Genomic DNA, 18,852 nt, shown 5'->3' with positions numbered 1-18,852 from the left:
TTTAATTGTATTTAGCATTTAAGGTCCTTTCTGTTTCTGTGAGGCCCTGGTGGTCTGCCTTCAGGTTCATCTCCCACTGTTTTTGAATGTACCTTATCCAGTTTTTGTCGTCTTGTCTGTCATATGAGTTATCCTTTGGAAGAGTCCTCCCTAACTACCTGCTTATTGTACTAATTCCTGAATTCTTTAACTCTAATGTGAATCTAGGTGAAGTAGGTAGAGAGTGTGTGTGTGTGTATGTATGTATGTATGTATGTATGTATGTATGTATGTATACTATATATATGTGGTTTGCTATACTTTATTTACTTTCCCCCAATATTTTGAGAGCTTTAAATATTTTCAAAATAGAAGAGTAGTACTTTTACAAATTTCAGGTCTCATAATGAGATCTTTAATCAATTTTGAATTGAATTTTGCATATGGTATGAGATAGGTTTTATTTCTCTGTATATGGCTCTCCAGTTTTCCCAACTCTTATTGTGGAAGACTGACCATTTCCTCATTGTGTACTCTTACCATTTCTAGCTAAGATAGATTGATAATAAATGTGTGGGTTTATTTCTCAGATTCCTGTCTTGTTCTTTGGTGATACATAGTTTTATAATCTCTTTGTAATGTGCTTTGAAGTTAGAGGATGTGATGCCTTTAGCTTTATTCTCCTCTCCCTCCCTTTGTCATCTGGCTTTGGGGTCTAGTATGTAGTCCATGTCAGTATGGAGCTTGTAATCCTCCAGCTGCACCTTTCTGAGTGCTAGGTTTACAGGCATGTGTACTGTATTTGCTTTTTAGGTTTTCTATTATTAGGATTTTTTTCTTACATGTTTGTAGTTCCAAGTGTGTAAATCTTCAATTACTTGCTTAAATTTACATACAACTATTTATTTATTTGCTATTGTGACTGGGATTATTTTCTAGTTTTTCAAATAGCCCATTATTAGCATACAGGAACACTACTGTTTTATGTGTTAATTTTATGTTCTGTAACTTGACTGAATATTTTTCAGTTCTTACAGTTTTTTGGGTGGAGCCTTCAGAGTTTTGAATACAGATATTAAACTTGTCATCAGCAAATAAAAGTAATTTTACCTCTCTTTTTAAGATGCTTTTTATTTATTTCTGTTGTCAAGTTTGGTTAGCTTAGAATTTCTGCCATTATGTTAAAGAGAAGTAGTGATAGTAAGCATTCATTATTTTATTATTTGTTGTCTATATTATTTCTCTTCTTCAGTCTAGGAAACTTGTTTGCATTTTGCCAGCTTTGTTCTTTACTTATTTATTTCCCCCCCTGAGACAGGGTGTCTGTGTAGCTCTGGCTGGCCTGGAACTCTCTCTGTAGACCAGGCTGGCCTTGAAGTCACAGAGATCCACCTGCCTCTGCCTCCAGAGTGCTGGGATTAAAGGCGTGGATCTGGCGAACAGAGACATTTTAAGGAATTTGGGTTCTGATTTTTTGGTGTCTTTATTTCATTAATTCCTATTTATATTTATTTCATTGATTTCTATTGTATTATTTCTAATCTATTTCCTTTTAAACATTTTTTAAAATTTGTATTATGTATGTGAGTGTTTTGCCTGCATGTATGTATGTATGTATGTATGTATGTATGTATGCATGCCAGGTGTATTCCATGGATGATTGTGAGCTACTATGTGGGTGCTGGCAACTAAAGTCAAGTTCCCTGCAAGCACAAGTTCTCTTAACCACTGAACCGTTCGTTTCTCCAGCTCCTTGTCTTTGAATGTTCTGTCAGTGCCCTCCTTTAAATTCAATCGACCTCTTTCGTAGAAAACTTAAATTACTAACACCTAAACTTTGATTTCTGCAAATTTATAACTAGTTTTAGTTAGCATTTTAGCTTCATCTTACAAAATTTTCATTGTTTTATTATCATTGTATTTTATAAACTTTGATTTGCATTTTGACTGAAGGATTACTATCTGTATGGTATTGATCATTTGTAATACATTAGAATTTGCAGACTAATATATTACCTATTTTAGGAATATTTTCTTTAATTATTAAAAAGTAAATGTGTGGCCAGACATGATGGAACACACTTTAATCCCAGGACCAGGAGACAGAGTCTGCATAGTGAGCCGTGGCTACATAGTGAGACCCTCTCCCTCACACACAATTGTGTGTGTGTGATGGTTGCATGCATCCATGCATGCATATTTATTATAAGAAAAATATTGTGGAGGAGCAGTCCTTTTTATCCCCTGCAGGTTCTCTTATTAAGTGTTAATGGTTTCTCTTTCAATTTAATAGACTAACTTTCAGAATAGTGCTTTTACTGAAAATTTGAGCAGATAGTGCAGAATGTTCCTATGTCTGTCTTCTTGCTTGTCCCCAGTAGTTTAGTATTGTGCACTAGTGTGGTATATTTGTTGGCAGTTAATATAGCAATAATTTTACATTTTTTTAAAATTCTATTTATTTATTTATTTATTTATTTATTTATTTATTTATTTATTTATTTATTTATTTATTTATTTATTTATTTATTTATTTATTGGTTTTTCAAGACAGGGTTTCTCTGTGTTGCTTTGCGCCTTTCCTGGAACTCGCTTTGGAGACCAGGCTGGCCTTGAACTCACAGAGATCTGCCTGCCTCTGCCTCCCGAGTGCTGGGATTAAAGGCGTGCGCCACCACCGCCCGGCAATTTTACATTTTTTTAAACTGAAGCTCTTAGTTCACATTATGGCTCATTCTTGATTTATTGATCGTCACAGATGGATAGTGTCATGTATCTGCTATAACATCCTCATAGAAACTAACATCTCAGTCTTAAAGTCTTTGTTTTCTTCCTGTTTATCCCAACTACTCTCCCAAATTTCTCAATACATTAACAACTCAAAACTTACTTTTTTTTCCCTCTTATTTTTCTTCTTATATATTATGGTGTGGTACATAAAACATGCATACAGTATGTTTATAACAACTAAATAAACATTGCTAGCATAAGCTTTATAGAGCCTAAATATGTGGCTGTCAGATTTAATACTTAGATTTTCTTTTCTTTTCTTTTTTTTTTTTTGGTTTTTCGAGACAGGGTTTCTCTGTGTAGCTTTGCGCCGTTCCTGGAACTCAGTTGGTAGCCCAGGCTGGCCTTGAACTCAAAGAGATCCGCCTGGCTCTGCCTTCCGAGTGCTGGGATTAAAGGCGTGTGCCACCACCGCCCGGCTAGATTTTCTTTTGAGTTGGATATATAGATTTAATACTTATTTTATTTTGAGATGGCTGAGTGAATAAAGTGCTTACCATGTAAGTATGAGACCTGAGTTTGAATCACCAGAACCCACATAAGGCTGGATGTTGTAGCACAAAATTTTGTAATCCTAGTGCTCCTATGGGAGATAGAGACAAGAGCATCTCTGGAAGCTGGCTGACAGTTAACCTGGTGTGTACACATTAGGACAAATGCAAGAGACCCTATCTCAAACAAGGTTGAAGGCAAAGACAATACCTTAGATTGTCCTCTGGTTTCTTTGTGCATTATATGGCATGTTCATGCTACTGTTCAATCATGAGAATGCTTGTACACCTGAACCCACAAAGATTTTTGTATAAAGTCGTGCTGGGTTTGGGAGTACTTCAGTGCTTGTATATCATGTGTATACAGCTCTGGGTTTGATCCTCAGTACTGCAATAATAAATAGATTATTAAAACCATCCCAAGGGGCCAGAAAAGGTGGCTCAGTTGTTAAGATTCCTTGCTGCTCTTCCAGAGAACCCTATTTCAGTTCCTAATACCAGTGTTGGATGGCTTTACAACTGCTTGTAACTCCAGTTACGGGAGATCCAATACCCCTTTCTGACATCCATGGGAACCTGACATACACATTACAGATATATACATATGAATAAAAAATTAATCTTGAAAGAAATTATACTGTAGAAAAGTAGAATTGCAAATATATAATTGTCATTTTTTTCAATTGTTCTCATGGTATAATCACAACATAGATTATGGAAAATGTAGTTAAAAACTTAGTTTAAATATAACTAAGGTCATTATATAAAGATACTTTTCATTTTTACCAGTGAACAACTCTGCGCTTTTTGTTATTGTGGGGAGAAAAGTTCCTTAGGACAAGGAGACTTGAAACAATTCAGAGTAACACCTGGACTTATCTTACCCTGGAAAGATCAACCTTGTAACAAGGACATTGATGACAACAGCGGCGGGACCTGTGAGAAAATACAGAACTCAGCTCCACAAAAGCAAAGAGGAAAAAGAAAGTAAGCAATTTTGAATTTAAATTGTTGATAGAGAAAAATGATCTCCCACTTATTTACTTTGGATCTTATGAATTTATAATTGAGGTTGTTACTGTTGAACAGTTTTTGTGTTTTACACATTTATGCAGTGCTTTCTGATTTACCACTAACCCAGCAAACAGTCATTTTCTCAATTTCTTTAATTTATACATTATCAAAATTGGTGTGGTGTAGCCGAAAGTTTCTCTGGTCCCACCAGGCCCCGCGGTCCCACAGCCACTTATAAAATAATCACTCAGAGGCTTAATATTAATTGCAAATTATATGGCATATGAGTCAGGCTTCTTGCTAGCTAACTCTTATAACTTAACTCAACCCATTTTTATTAATCTACATTTGCCATTATTGGCCTGCTGGCATCTTGTTGCTCCTTCTGCAGCAGGCTGGCGTCTACCCGACTCCACCCTTCTTCCTCTCCTTTTTAGTTTGAATGTACTGCCTATCCTTATCCTGCCCTGCCATAGGCCAGTGCAGCTTTATTTATCAACTATTCAGAGCAACACATATTCACAGCGCACAGAAAGACATCCCACAGCAGTGTGGTGACAAAAGTTAACCTCTGGAAGAAAAATGTAATAAAAGCCATGTAAAAGAGTACTCATGGAATTTATACATGGAAGGGAGATAAAACATACCAAAGGAGTTCTTCTCTTCTTTCCTACCAGCTTATGTATTTAAGCATGCAATGTTGTACCCAAACCAGAATTTTTGGCAATATTCATATCACTCTTGTCATTCATTCATTCTTTCATTTATTTTTTTTTTCATTCTCAATTTATGAATGCATATGTTTTGGAGACTGTTTAGCTGACTTACAACCTCTCATTATATTTATGTCACCTCCCTCTTTTCCCTTCTTTCTTTTCCATACCTGTCATAGAAGATACATTATTATTATTATTATTATTATTATTATTATTATTTTGGTTTTTCGAGACAGCGTTTCTCTGTCTAGTCTTGGTGCCTGTCTTGGATCTCACTCTGTAGACTAGGTTGGCCTCAAACTCAGAGATATGCCTGGCTTTGCCTCCCAAGTGCTGGGATTAAAGGTGTGTGCCACCACCGCCTGGAGAAGATACTATTTTAAACAATAAAATGTTTGCATAACCATATGTGTGTCTTTATTCATAGCCACATGAACACATTATAGTTACCTAAAACTCTGGTGGAATGTGCTTTTAAACTTTTTTCAGTTATGTATTAATGTCATTTTAATATGTAGACTTGATAGTTAAGGGAATAGAAGTTTCTGTAATTGATGGAAAAAAATGTTAACATTAATTTCGTTTGAGAGGCTGGAGAGATGTCTCAGCAGTTAAGAGCACTTGCTGCTCTTGCAGACAACCCGAGTTTTGTTCGCTGTATTTAGGTTAAATGGCTCACTGCCCCTGGTAAGAAACTCCAGGGTATATACTTCTCCTTCTAGCTTCTGGGGGCACCCTCAGACATGTGCAGGTACACACACATCACACACAGATACACACAGACACACACAGACACTCCTTTAAAAATTAATTTAGGGGCTGGAGAAATGGCTCAGTGGTTAAGAGCACTTACCACTGACTTACAGATCATCCAGATTCTATTCCCAGCACCCATATTGTGGATCACACTTCAGTTCAAAGAGATCCAGTGCCCTCTTTTGACTTGTACAGGTTCTCATACATTTGTGTGCATACATACACTCAAGTATATACACAATAAACAAATACTGAAAAAATTAAGTTAGCTTGGAATGCTAACCAACACTGTCCTTTAAGGGAGAGGATATAATTTTCTAAGAGTCTCTCTGGCCTTTATGGAAATTGAACTGTTAAGGCATGTTGTGTTGTACTCATTCAGAATTGGTGCCAGTACTTGAAGACTCAAAGTGGAAAGAGAAACAGTAACAAAGACTTATTTCTGTATAGAATTTGAAGGTGGCGCAATTTAAAGCAAATTAGAAGCATTGTATTTGTAGTTACAATTTTTCTACTTTCAAGCTAGATCATGTATAAGAGCTTTATTTTTGCTATCAACTGAATTCTCACGTGTTAATAAGATATACCAAAAGTCTAACAAGCTTATAATGTCTATCAGTAGTTAGGAAATACAGTGGAGTAGGTCAGGCTATATCTGTGTTTTTCTTGTGTTCTTTCTTGAATAATGGCAATTATAATATATTCTTTTGCGGGAAAAGGAATTGGGAGTCATTTACTTATTTTATAAGTGATTTTTCATGAATCTTTAATGGAAAAATTTATGAGCTTGGATAATTTTATAAAAATAGATATAACCCAATGAAAATTATATGTAATTACCACTTACTAAGTTTATTAAATAATGATAAAAAGTTCATTATTGTATACTGAGAATTTTGGCAGTCTTGTAAGGGTAAGATGGTTTAATTTAGCTTAGTAATGATTTTAAATACTTATAAAATGTATGTTATTAATGAAGTATAAATAGCTAATTAATTTTGATTTTTTTAACTTAATTTTTTTGTGTATGACCAGGTCTCACTATGTAGCACAGGCTTGTCTGGAACTCTGTGTAGACCAGGCTGGCCTCAAACTCATCTACCTTTGTTTTCAAATGCAGGCATTAATATATGGGCCGATTGTCTCTTAACAAGACTCATGGTAATATACAGCTTACAGAAGTTCAGTGACTTAGGATCTATATCCAGTACATCATAACTCACAAAATGCCATGAGCTATAGATTATTAGGGGAAAGTTTTAGTGGTAATTATCTTATTTTCGCTATTTAATGTTGAACACAAGACTTGTCTCTCCTTACCCAATGGTCTTAAGTAATAGCTGAAGTGACGAGGCTTGCCAGGCCCCAAGTCTTCCACGTGATTTGACATACACTGTTAAAAATGAATTTTCCAATTTTCCTTTCACAGCTTGTATCTTAATTTTCTTTTCAGAGAACGATCTCCCCAGCAGAATGTAGTTTCTTGTGTAAGTGTAAGCACCCAGACATCTTCTGAGGATCAGGCTGGCAAGTTATGGGATGAACTCAGTCTGGTTGGCCTTCCTGATGCCATTGATGTCCAAGCCTTATTTGATTCCACAGGTAGGGGGCCTTTCTGCTGTAGCAGCTTCCACTTGTTTCTGGAAGCATTTATATTTTGGTGCTTATTCAATAGTAAATTCTAGGAATAATTAAGATCATATTACACAAAAGTGTCATAGTTAAATGTGCTTGATTAGGCATTTGATTGTCATAAGTATTTGATAGTTGAAAGAGAAAACTTTAAAGAACCTTGTGAAAACTTAGGGAACATTTTAGACTAGACCTTTTGCCAGTAGAAATGAAGTGCAAACTTTTGCCTCAAGTGATTTACTTACTGTAATAGTTTGGTGATTCACAGGATATGGTCCTGTTGGGTCTTTAAGTCAATCACTTGTTGCATTTGGACTGATGGTTGATAGTAGGCCAAATGCTGTACAATGGGGAATTTAAGCAGAAAATGGTGTTCTTGGATGGAATTGAGAGGAATGTAAGTGTAGATGCTGTTAATTTTCCATGCCCCCTTGTCATCAGCTTCATATTAAACAGTTCTTTTCATTTTATGTAAAGATACTAAATAGATCAGTGTTTAAATAAAACAACTAAGTGAATTTTTCTTGTGAAAGAAATAATTACCAATTCAAAATTTCTGTGTACAGCAGAATCACCTGGAAGGCTTGTTAAACTGTAGCACAAGTCATATTGGTTTAGTGGGGCAATTATGCCCTGTAATTCTGCATTCCTGAAAGGTCCTCAAATAGGTACTCTCACTTCCAAGTCACAATCTGGGACAGTTTGAGAAAGGCTACTTTAATGGAATCACATAAAGATACACTGTGTATTTACACATTTTGATTTGTTTGTTTGGTTTTTGAGATAATTCTTGCCCTATAGTCCTCATTAGCCTGAAACTCATTTAACTCTATAGCCCTGGCTGACCTTGAATGGATCCTCCTACCTCAGCCTCCCTAATGCTGATATTACAGCCATGTGCTACCACACCCAAGTTGCAGCAGTACCTTCAGTGCTTATCAATTTGTTCCTTTTTCTATTTTAGGCACTTGCTGGGCTCATCATCGATGTGTGGAGTGGTCACTGGGAATATGCCAAATGGAAGAACCATTATTAGTGAACGTGGACAAAGCTGTTGTCTCAGGGAGCACAGAAGTGAGTAGAACAAACAAATCTCTAAATCACAAACAATTTTTTTTGTTTGTTCTGGTTTTGTTTGTTTTTTTGAGAACTTAATATGCAATGGAAGATGATCTTGAATAAAATCTGATTTTGTGCCCTTTCCTCTTCAGTATCTGTGTGGTGCTATGGATAGAATCCAGGACTTCATACATCCCTAGCCCAGTCGTACAATCTTCTAGCATTTATACAAAGATAAAGTTTCATTTGGAAGAATTATTTATTAAATTGTACTATCATGGAAAACCCTCAAAACATGAAATTGATAATTACACCAAGGGTAGTTTGTATAAGATTATTTTTCAGTTAACTTAAAACTTAAATACTTTACACTTAAATAAAAATGATCCATTTTAGAAATGGGTATTACTGATTACATTTATGTGTCCATGTAGCTACTTATTTATTTATTTGCTTACTTAATTCAAGACTGTCTCTCTCTATCCCTGGCTAGAACTCATTATGTAGACCAAAATGGTCTTGAACTCAAGAATTCCCACGCCTCTGCCTCCAAGTGTTGGGATTAAAGATGTGTGCCTCTGTGCCTAGCTTCATGCTAGACATCCATCCATCTATCCCCCCACATCCATCCTTCCTTTCCTCCATCCGATCCCATCCCATCCCACCCCACCCCACCCCATCCCATCCATTGGTTTTTTTGAGACAGGGTTTCTCTATGTAGCTCTGGCTGTCTTGGAACTTACTTTGTAGACCAGACTGGTCTTGGACTAAGAGATCTGCTTACCTATGTATCCTGAGTTCTGAACTGCCACATGAGTCCCTGGAAAACAAACCCCTGTCCTCTACAAGAGCAGTAGTTGCTCTTAACCTCTTCAGCCTCCCCTTATTTATTTTGGAACAAGGTGTCCCTGTGTAGTCTTGGCTCTCTAGGAGCTCGCTATGTAGACCAGGCAGCATCAAACTGATAATGATCCTCTGCTTCTACATATGTGCTACCATATCTGGCTTTCAGCCCCTATTGAGTATATTATGCCTCTCAATAACATTTTAAAGATTCTGTTTTCCTCTTTGATTCTTGTTTAAGTTTCTTGTGTTTCTGTCTTCAAATTTAGTAACCTTGCCTGTGATTTCTAATCTTTTGTCATCTCCAATATACTTTTTGTAGTATGTTTTTTATTTCTGGAAATTTGTTTCTCATCTTTTTATTATATCTTCCATGTCTCTAGTTAACCCTTTGAACACATGGAATACATTTATAATTACAATTTCAACATCTTTCCTAATTTAAACATTTTTGTCAACTCTGGATTAATTTTTTATTGGCTTTTCTCAATAGTTTGATTATTTTCTGCTCTTATTAGACATAATCTTTTATCTATTGTGTATCTATTGTAAATTTTGTTGGGTGTTGCTTTTTTTTTTTGTAATTGTTTTTGAACTTTTCTTGGGTCTATGTAAATTACTTTTAGATAATCGTTGTTCAAATCTTAGATGGTCTTTTACTAAAAAAAAAAAAAAAAAAAAAAAAAAAAAAAAAAAAAAATCCAGAGCCAGATATCAGGGTGGAAGCTGAAAGATCAGAAAAGCTGAACCGCCAGCCACTAGTTCTTACTTCTACAAAATCCTCAGCCTAAGGAAAATGAGTTCCTGTTTCCTCATGCCTAATATACCTTTCTCTGCCCTGCCACATTACTTCTTGGGATTAAGGGTGTATGTTCTTCCCAAGCAAAGGCATGAGATCTCAAGTGCTGGGATTAAAGGTGTGTGCCACCACTGCCTAGCTCTATGTTTAATCTAGTGGCTGGCTCTGTTCTCTGATGCTCAGGAAAGTTTATTAGTATACTCAGTATATCAGTAGATATAATTTACATACTGTCCGTACTCCCAACACTTTTGTAGCCTGGGCTTTACAGGGGTAGGACTGATATTAACTATTGCTTTACCTGGAGACATTTTTCAGTACATTAAAAAACAAAAACTAAGAGATTGACATTCTGAATGTTGAAAAGGGATTCAGGGCACCTAAGTAGTTGGAAAGACAAAAAGAATTTCAGGCCTATTATTTACTATGAGACTTAAACATTTTAAAATTACATTAACCTACCTGTCTATTTGTTCATGTATGCATGTGTGTATTAATTTACTTTTGTGTGTGTTCACTAACAAGTGTGTGCTAGAGCCCAGAGGATTAAACTCAAGACTTGGTGCAAATGCTTTTACTGCTTAGCCATCAGCCTGCTCCTCCCACCCCCAAGGCTTTTATTTGGGAACTGTGAGGACAGCAAATTATAGCTTCTTTTTAAACTCTGTCCTTTGGTTAATTAGTTACTGGTACTTTCATTTTTTAATATTTAAAGAAAAGGAATAAATGGGTAACATTTTTTTTATTAAGAAATTTTCTATTTATTTTACATACCAACCATAGATCCCCCTCTCCTCCCTCCTCCTGCCCCCCATTCCCACCCCCATTCCCACCTCCTCCAAGGCAAGGTCTCCTGTGGGAGTCAGCAGAGCCTGATTCATTCAGCTGAGGCAGATCTAAGCCCCTCCCCCTTTACCATGGCTGTGTAAGGTATCCCACTATAGACACTGGACTCCAAAAAGCCAGCTCACGTACCAGGGATGGATCCTGATCCCACTGCTAGGAGGCCCCTTAAGATCAAGATAAACAATTGTTTCGCCTATGTAGAGGGCCTAGTCCAGTCCTATGGGTGCTCCACAGCTATCGATCCACAGTTCATGAGTTCCCACTAGTTTGGTTTGGTTGTCTCTGTATGGGATAAAATTTCATAATAGGATAATTCTATGAATTTCAAATATTAGAGTCTAAAAATAAAATTTTGAGTGGAGGATAGCAACAATCATACCAACTTATTTTCATGTAGTGTGAGGTTTATGCTGCACTGCAGTGGAGTTGTTGCTACAGAGATCATAGGCATTTTGAATTCCTGTTCAGCTTATTGTTAATTACAGTTGCAGTTTGCCAGTTTTTGATTGTCTTGACCTTAAAAACAAAGACTTAATGTATGGCAGTGAGGTTAAAAAGAGGAAAAGAGGAAAATGAACATACTATATTTGTGTGGCATCATGGAACGTTTTATTTATTTATTTATTTATTTATTTTTATCAAATTATATTTTTTAAATCACAAATCATATTGTACTCACTATCTATGCTGTGACATTGAACTATGTGCATTTATTATTATTTTTAACAGATATTATTATGCATGCCACACTGGCTTTGAACTTAATATGTATAAACAGGAGTGATCTTGAACTTTGATCCTTCTGCTGCCACCTAGAGTGCTGGTAAAGGTGTAGCTTAACACATGCCTGGCTTATGCAGTGCTAGACATCTAACCCAGGACCTTGTGAATGCTGGGAAGCACTGTAACACTTGAGCTGCCCACACTGTATGCTTCTTTTGTATACTAACACTACTGAATGTAGTTACCAGCTTCAACAAATTTTGATAATGCATTTAGCTATTCCTACTTAAAATCATGTCATCAACAAGCATAGTTAATTTGAGCTCTTCCTCTTCAGTTTCTCTCTGTTTGGATTGCTCTTGCTAAGATTTTGCCCATACTAAATAGACATTCTTGTTTGTTTGTTTTGTTTTGTTTTTGTTTTCTTTTGAGACAGAGTTTCTCAGTGAAACAGCTCTGGCTGTCCTGGAACTCACTTTGTAGACCATGCTGGCCTCGAACTCAAGAGATCCACCTGTCTCTGTCTCCTAAGTGCTGGGATTAAAGGTATATACCACCATCACCACCAATGAGAGGCATGTTCTCTCTTTTTTAACATTAATTGGCTGTAATGTTTTTCAGCTTTATTTGCCTTTAAAAATTACCTACTGTTTCATTGGTTTTATGTATATTTTTATTTACGTATCCTCTGGTCTTTGTAACAGTTTCTTTCTACTTTTCATCTTTTTTGTTTTGTTCTTGTTTATCTGTCTCCTTGATGTACATTATCAGGATGTTTATTTGGGATAACTCTCTCTCTGTCTCTATCTGTCCACCCCACTTGGTCTCTGTCTCTCTGTGTTTGTTTGTCTGTGTTCTTGGGGGGGGGCACATGCGTGTATGCCATAGATGTGTAGGTGTCTATAGAGGACAAAAGAGAGCATCAGATCCCCTGGAGCTGAAGTTAAAGAGCTGGTTGTAAGCCACCTTAAGTTGTTACTGGGAACTGGGTCCTCTGCGTGAGCAAGTCACATTTCTCCAGCTCCAAGAAATAGTTGTTTTGTTTTGTTTTTTTTGTATTATTACTGCAAACCTCCCTCTTAGTACTGTATTTTCTGTCTCCCTCAAGTTTTTAAATTTTTATTTGTTTCAGTAATTTAATTTTCCTTTTAATGTCTTCCATTATTCATTGGTCATTTATAACCATAATTTATTTCCATGTACTTGTATGTTTTCCGTGATCCTTCCTGTAGATTTTTTAGTTACATTCTATTGTTGCTTAAGAAAGATACAAAATGTGATTGTAGTTTTTAAAAAAAATTATTGAGATTTACTTGTGACCTGGCATGTGATTGATCCTAGAATGTACTGTGTTCATTTCACCAGTATATACTGGCCTTCTTTTTTACATGTATATGTGGTATGAGTGTGTTTATGTATATTAGTGGATGTGTGTGTGTGTATATATATAGTCTATGTGTATAGACCAGAGGTTGACAGAAGGTATTTACCTCTCACTGGACCCAGCGAGCACAGATTCTGCTAATCTAGCTAGTCAGGTTGCTCTTAGGGCATCTTTTTTTTTTTTTTCCTTTTCCATCTCTTGGACACTGGAATTACAGGCTGGTCCTTAAGCCTGCTCAGCTTTCATTTGGGTCCTGAGGATCCAATCTGTGGTCCTCATGCTTACACAGCCAACACTTTATCCACAAGAGACTTGCCTGTGCTGACTGCCTGCTCCCAAATAACCAAACTGGAGAGTAAAGATTATTTATAAATGCTTTGTGAATAGCTTAAGTTTGTTACTAACTAGCTCTTACAAATTAACCCATATCTATTAATCTATGTATTGCCTGAGGCTCATGGCTTTTACCGCTATCCCATTTTGTGTGTGCGACTTGTTCTGTGTCTGGTCGATGACTCGAGTCAGCCCTTCTTCCTCCCAGCGTTCTCCTAGTCTGGCTCTCCTGCCTAACCTTGTTCAGCTATTGGCCAGTCAGCTTCTTTATTGAACCAATCAGAGCAATATATATTCATACAGTCTAAAGGAATAGTCTGTAGCACTTTCCTAACCCTCTTTTTTTCTTTATGGTTTTTGATGTAAAATCTTTATTGTATGAGGTGAGTATATTTTTTTTTTATCATTGATGAGGTTTATCTTTGTCTAACACTTCCTTTTCATTTTATGGGATTCTTTTTCCAGTAAAATAATTTTCTTATATAGTACATATCCACTGGGACTCCATTCATTCATTCATTCATTCATTCATTCATTCATTCATTCATTCTGGCCAGTTTAAGGCTTTTGACTGGTGAACTTAATATATTTCCATCCAAGGTTATTATTGGTTAGTGTGGAATTCCTCTTGTGCTTTGTGTTTTTGTGCTTTGTGTTGTTTATTCTTTTCCACCTTTCAGTAGTTTCATAGAAGTAGTTAATTTTCTTTTCCTTTTTGTCTCTCTCTCTTTCTATTTATTTTTTGGTTCATTTATTGATTTTTTTTTTGGGGAGGGGAGACAGGGTTTCTCTGTGTAGCTTTTCGCCTTTCCTGGAACCCACTCTGTAGACCAGGCTGGCCTCAAAAACACAGAGATCCACTTGCCTCTGCCTCCCAAATGCTGGTATTAAATAAAGGCCAGTGCCACCACCGCCTGGCAGTTTTCTTTTCTTTCATGTGTGTCATTTCTAGTCAGTTTTATATATTGTGTGTTTTCATGATGGCACCTACTGTCTTTTTGTTTAGTTTTCTTTTCCTTCTTTTTTTTTATTTTTCGTTTTTTGAGACAGGGTTTATCTGTGTAGCCCCAGCTGTCCTAGAACTAGCTCTGTAGACCAGGCTGTCCTTGAACTCACAGAGATCCTCCTGCCTGTGCCTCTGGAGTGTGGCTTGTCCTTTTGTTTCTAATTTGGACACATTTAGACATTTCTTACAGGTCTGGTCAGTCATATGGTGGTGACTTTCATTAGTTTCTATTTCAGTATGAGACATGATTAGTCCCTTGAATTACAGCATTGTTATTCCAGTTCTGTGAAGAATGTTAATGGAATTTTGATGGAGATTGCATCTATAGGCCACTTTTGGTAATATTGCCATTTTCACAGAATCTGCCATTGAATGAGCAGGGATGCTTTTTCTATTTTCTGGCACCATTTCAGTTTCTTTTCTCAGTGTTTTAAGTTGTCATTGAAGAAGTTGTTCATCATCCTTTGTTTATTCCATTTTCTAAAAAGCCATCGTATATGAATTTCAGTTAAATCAACCACCTCCCAACACCATGGTCTCACTATGTAGCCCCTCCTAGCTTAGAACTTGATATGAAGACCAACTTTGGTTTTTGTCCTGTCTCCATTCACCCCCCATCATCAACATATGTATTGCTACTTTGCTGAAATGCTGAATGTGTTTTTCAGATCTACAAAAGCTTCTGGTTGTCCAGTGTTTTTTAAGTGTAACACATATCATCTGGAAATAGGGATCAGTTTACTTCTTTCCTATTTGTATTTCTTTTTCCTTTCTCTTTTCTTATGGCATAGCCAAGAATTCAAGCTCTATATGGAAGAATAAGAGTGGAAGAAGTCTTGTCTCATTCCCGATTTTGAAGAATATTTCAATTTTCCCCTGTTCAGTAATGGTGTCTTGTTTGTATGTTGGTCTCTTCCCAGATTCTTCAGTGATTTTTGTCATGAATGGATGTGTCAAAGGCCTTTTGTACTTTATGTAATCAGATTTTTCTTTCTCTTTCTTTTTTCGTCACTAAATTTTATTGATTTATGTTGAAGTATCCTTGTATCCCAATGAAATCAACTTGATTGTGGTAAATGATCTTTTTAACATGGTGTTATTAAAGTAGCTGGGCTCTCTCCCCTTTACACAGCTGCCCTATAGCTCTCTCACCCTGAGGCTTTGGTGGGTTGATTTCAGGTTCTGTGATGTGTTCTTTGTTCTCAGGCCCCCAGATTAGCTCAGCCTCACATAATAGCATACTAATACTTAGAGAATAAGACAACTGACCTTCTTTAGATTGTGTTCCACAATGTTGGAGGAGTCACAGTCTCACCAACTTCTCCAGTTGTCATTTTACTCTAGAAGTTCTGATGTGTGTATCTTTCTGAAGACTTCAGGTTTTCAGCTCTTATTTCACTAAACAGGTTTCAGAGCCTTTTTCATTTTCTCCTGTTGGAATTTCTTTACTATGAATATTGGTTCAATGGGTATGAGTCCTACAACTCATAGTTTTTGTTCATTCCCTGCCTGCCTCTTTTTTCCTTTCCCTCCTTTCCATTTTTTTCCTTCCTCAACACACTTGTTCAGCATTTCAGGCATTCTTTGTTTTCAGTGGTTTATTCTATTGTGGTTGCTCTTGGTTGTATTTTTTTGTTTCAGTGGTGAAAGTTTTCAGTTTAAGGTTTTTGTTCCTTCTTACTTAGTTTTGAGTCTTTCTTCAGACATTCCATGGATTTCCTCTCCATGGGGATCTATTGTTGGAGAATTAATGTGTTCCTTTGGAAGTATCATACTGTATTTCTTGCATGTCTTTTTCTTTAGCAGTTACTTTGCTAGAGTATTCTTTTTTTTTCTTCTTGTGATCCTTCCTTGTTGTAATAGTTGTTCCCATTTTGAGGCCTAGCTTTTACAGGAAAATATTTTTTTGTTTAGGTGAGATCTAGTGTGCTACTTGAGTAGGTTATAGATGAGTTCAAAAGTGGAACCCTGTTTTATTCTTGTGTATGTAGTCAATGTTAGTGTCTCAGTAGTCTAGATTATACTGTTCATGAAGGTAATTGTAAGAATTTTCAATACATACGAGCTTGCACAAGAGTGTGTTCTCAGGTCTTGTTGAATCTAGTTCCCCTGGCACTGGCCTGTTTATGCATTTATTGCTGTCCCTGTATAGCAGAATATGGAACACTGTCTCTGGGGTCCTTCAGCCCAAGCTTAAGAGATACTTGGATCAATGGTGCCAGAATTGTCATGGTTCTGAATTAATAAAATGTAGAGGATTTTGTCTACAATAATTGTAGTTCTAACATTGTGGGGTGCTGCAATGTCCTTCCCTGGATACAAGTCACATTTGGCTATATGGTACTTGTAGCTGTGGTCCTGGAGCTAGAATATGTTGGCGGGACTGTCTTCAGGTGCATGCAGTATGGGATGGATCATAGACTCAGCTGTTGTTTGTGATAGCTGGTTGTAGAGGGAAGTTTCTCTGTGTCCCACCTGGCCCTGCTTCGGGACAAATCTCTCCCATCCACCATCCTGCAGCTGCTTATAAAATAATCACTCAGAGGCTTATATTAATTACAAACTGTATGGCCTGTGGCTTCAGCTTATTTTAGCTAGCTCTTTCAACTTAATTTAACCCATTCATATTTATCTATATGTTGACACGTGGCCATGGTGTTACTGATCAGCTGGTATCTTGTTGCTCCTTTGGTGACAGGCCTGTGTCTCCTGAACTCTGCCGTTCTTCTTTGACTTTCTCTTTTGTATTTTCCTTCCTGGTTCCATCCTGACCTGTTGTAGTCCAGTGTAGCTTCATTTATTATCCAGTGGGAGCCACATATATTCACAACATATAGAAGACATCCCACAGCAGCTGCTAGTTCTGGTTCTGGACCTGGAGGTCAATTAATGGAGTAGTTCCTCATTCCTAGTGTGTGTGTGTGTGTGTGTGTGTGTGTGTGTGTGTGTGAGTGATATGCCAGTGTAGCAGGGTCTTGTGCTGTTGTTGCCTTTGGAGAAGGGGGCCAAGTAGGTTCAGAGTCAATGACACAGACTCTGGGAGAATGTCGAAACAACAAGCTCAGTTTATTCAGGAAAAAGGCAAGCCATATATACCCTCCACCCCACCCTGGAGGGTGGTCTGATGAATATGCATCTGCTGGTGTGACATGACTGCCTTTCATTGGTCCAAGTCATCTTTAGATCATGTTTCAGCTGCTGTTGCTAAGGCCCTTAGGCAGAACCAGGTTGACTCTCAGAAAGTATCTTTTTACTTGTTTGGGCCAGCTGTGAAGAAAACAAAAACTCCACTGTTATATAAAAGGAGATTTTAAAGTTTCCAGTAGGTGGATATGGAATTTATCTTTACATTCCAAGTTTCTAGTTTTTGTTGTAGGTCACAGGACATACTTATTTTATTAAATACTGCCTAGAAAATATACGATCTTTTGTATATTGGGCATTTATTTATGTTCATATATGTAATGAATACTTTGAGAATTTTATGTACATCTGTGTGTGTATCTGTATGTTTTTGTGAGTATTGAATCACACTTGATTGTTATTAAGTTCTTTATTTTATGTCTACTTAACCTCTTGGTTTGACATTTTGGTTTTTCGAGACAGGGTTTCTCTGTGTAGCTTTGCGCCTTTCCTGGAACTCACTTGGTAGTCCAGGCTGGCCTCGAACTCACAGAGATCCGCCTGGCTCTCCCTCCCGAGTGCTGGGATTAAAGGCGTGCGCCACCACCGCCCGGCTGGTTTGACATTTTATGCACATATTTCCAATCCTTTTTGTATGTTGAAGATATTTGTTACATTCATGAGCCTTAATAATGTTCTTATTTTACATTTATACTGTATAAAGAGTAATGTTATATGTATGAAGAGTAATAATGTTCTTATTTTACATTTATACTGTATAAAGCTAATATCATCTATTACCTTTTACCTATTCTCTGATGTTTAGTTTGAATTCTATTTTTTCTGTTATTGATATAGTTATAGCTGCAGTTTTAGATAGTATTTATCAGTAATCACATCCCAGCTATTTTCTCTCTTGAATTGAAGCTGCCAGTGTGCCTAACATGTGTGCCTGTGTTCCTGCACACACACACACACACACACACACACACACACACACACACACACACACACAGAGAGAGAGAGAGAGAGAGAGAGAGAGAGAGAGAGACATACACACACACACACACACACACACACACACACACACACACACCCCTTACATTATGGACATATAAAATGTTAAGTGTGTTTGTACATAAAGTATATATGGAAAAGTTAAAGTGTCATATTGGGGATTAGGCTAGGGCTTTAACATGCTAGGTGTACCATTGAACTGTATTCCAAGCCTGCAGGTAATGTTTTATAGATACTTGCTTTCCTCCAGTATTGCTATTCCTTGATATTGTTAATTGGAAATGATCTTTTCTTCTGTCTTGTTTGTGTGTGTTCTCTAAAGTTTCCACTTGTCCTTGTTA

At 36.8% G+C, this 18,852-nt stretch overlaps 1 protein-coding gene across 15 annotated transcripts in view; it reads left to right on the top strand.

Annotated features, from left to right (window-relative positions):
- The window catches only part of Kmt2c (lysine methyltransferase 2C), a 230,470-nt gene that overhangs the window by 77,966 nt on the left and 133,652 nt on the right, over nucleotides 1-18,852 (top strand). For all 15 annotated transcript variants that reach the window (XM_052719471.1, XM_052719463.1, XM_052719473.1 and 12 more), the window contains exons 4-6: nucleotides 4,050-4,247; nucleotides 7,200-7,348; nucleotides 8,343-8,452. In XM_052719471.1, coding sequence (XP_052575431.1) covers nucleotides 4,050-4,247; nucleotides 7,200-7,348; nucleotides 8,343-8,452 — 457 coding nt within the window. The remainder of the gene's footprint in view (nucleotides 1-4,049; nucleotides 4,248-7,199; nucleotides 7,349-8,342; nucleotides 8,453-18,852) is intronic.

Source organism: Peromyscus californicus, unplaced genomic scaffold (assembly GCF_007827085.1).
Source record: "Peromyscus californicus insignis strain IS unplaced genomic scaffold, ASM782708v3 Scaffold_6__1_contigs__length_162567912, whole genome shotgun sequence".
In the NCBI taxonomy this organism is placed as follows: Eukaryota; Metazoa; Chordata; class Mammalia; order Rodentia; family Cricetidae; genus Peromyscus; species Peromyscus californicus.
This window is presented reverse-complemented; position numbering and strand designations above follow the sequence as displayed.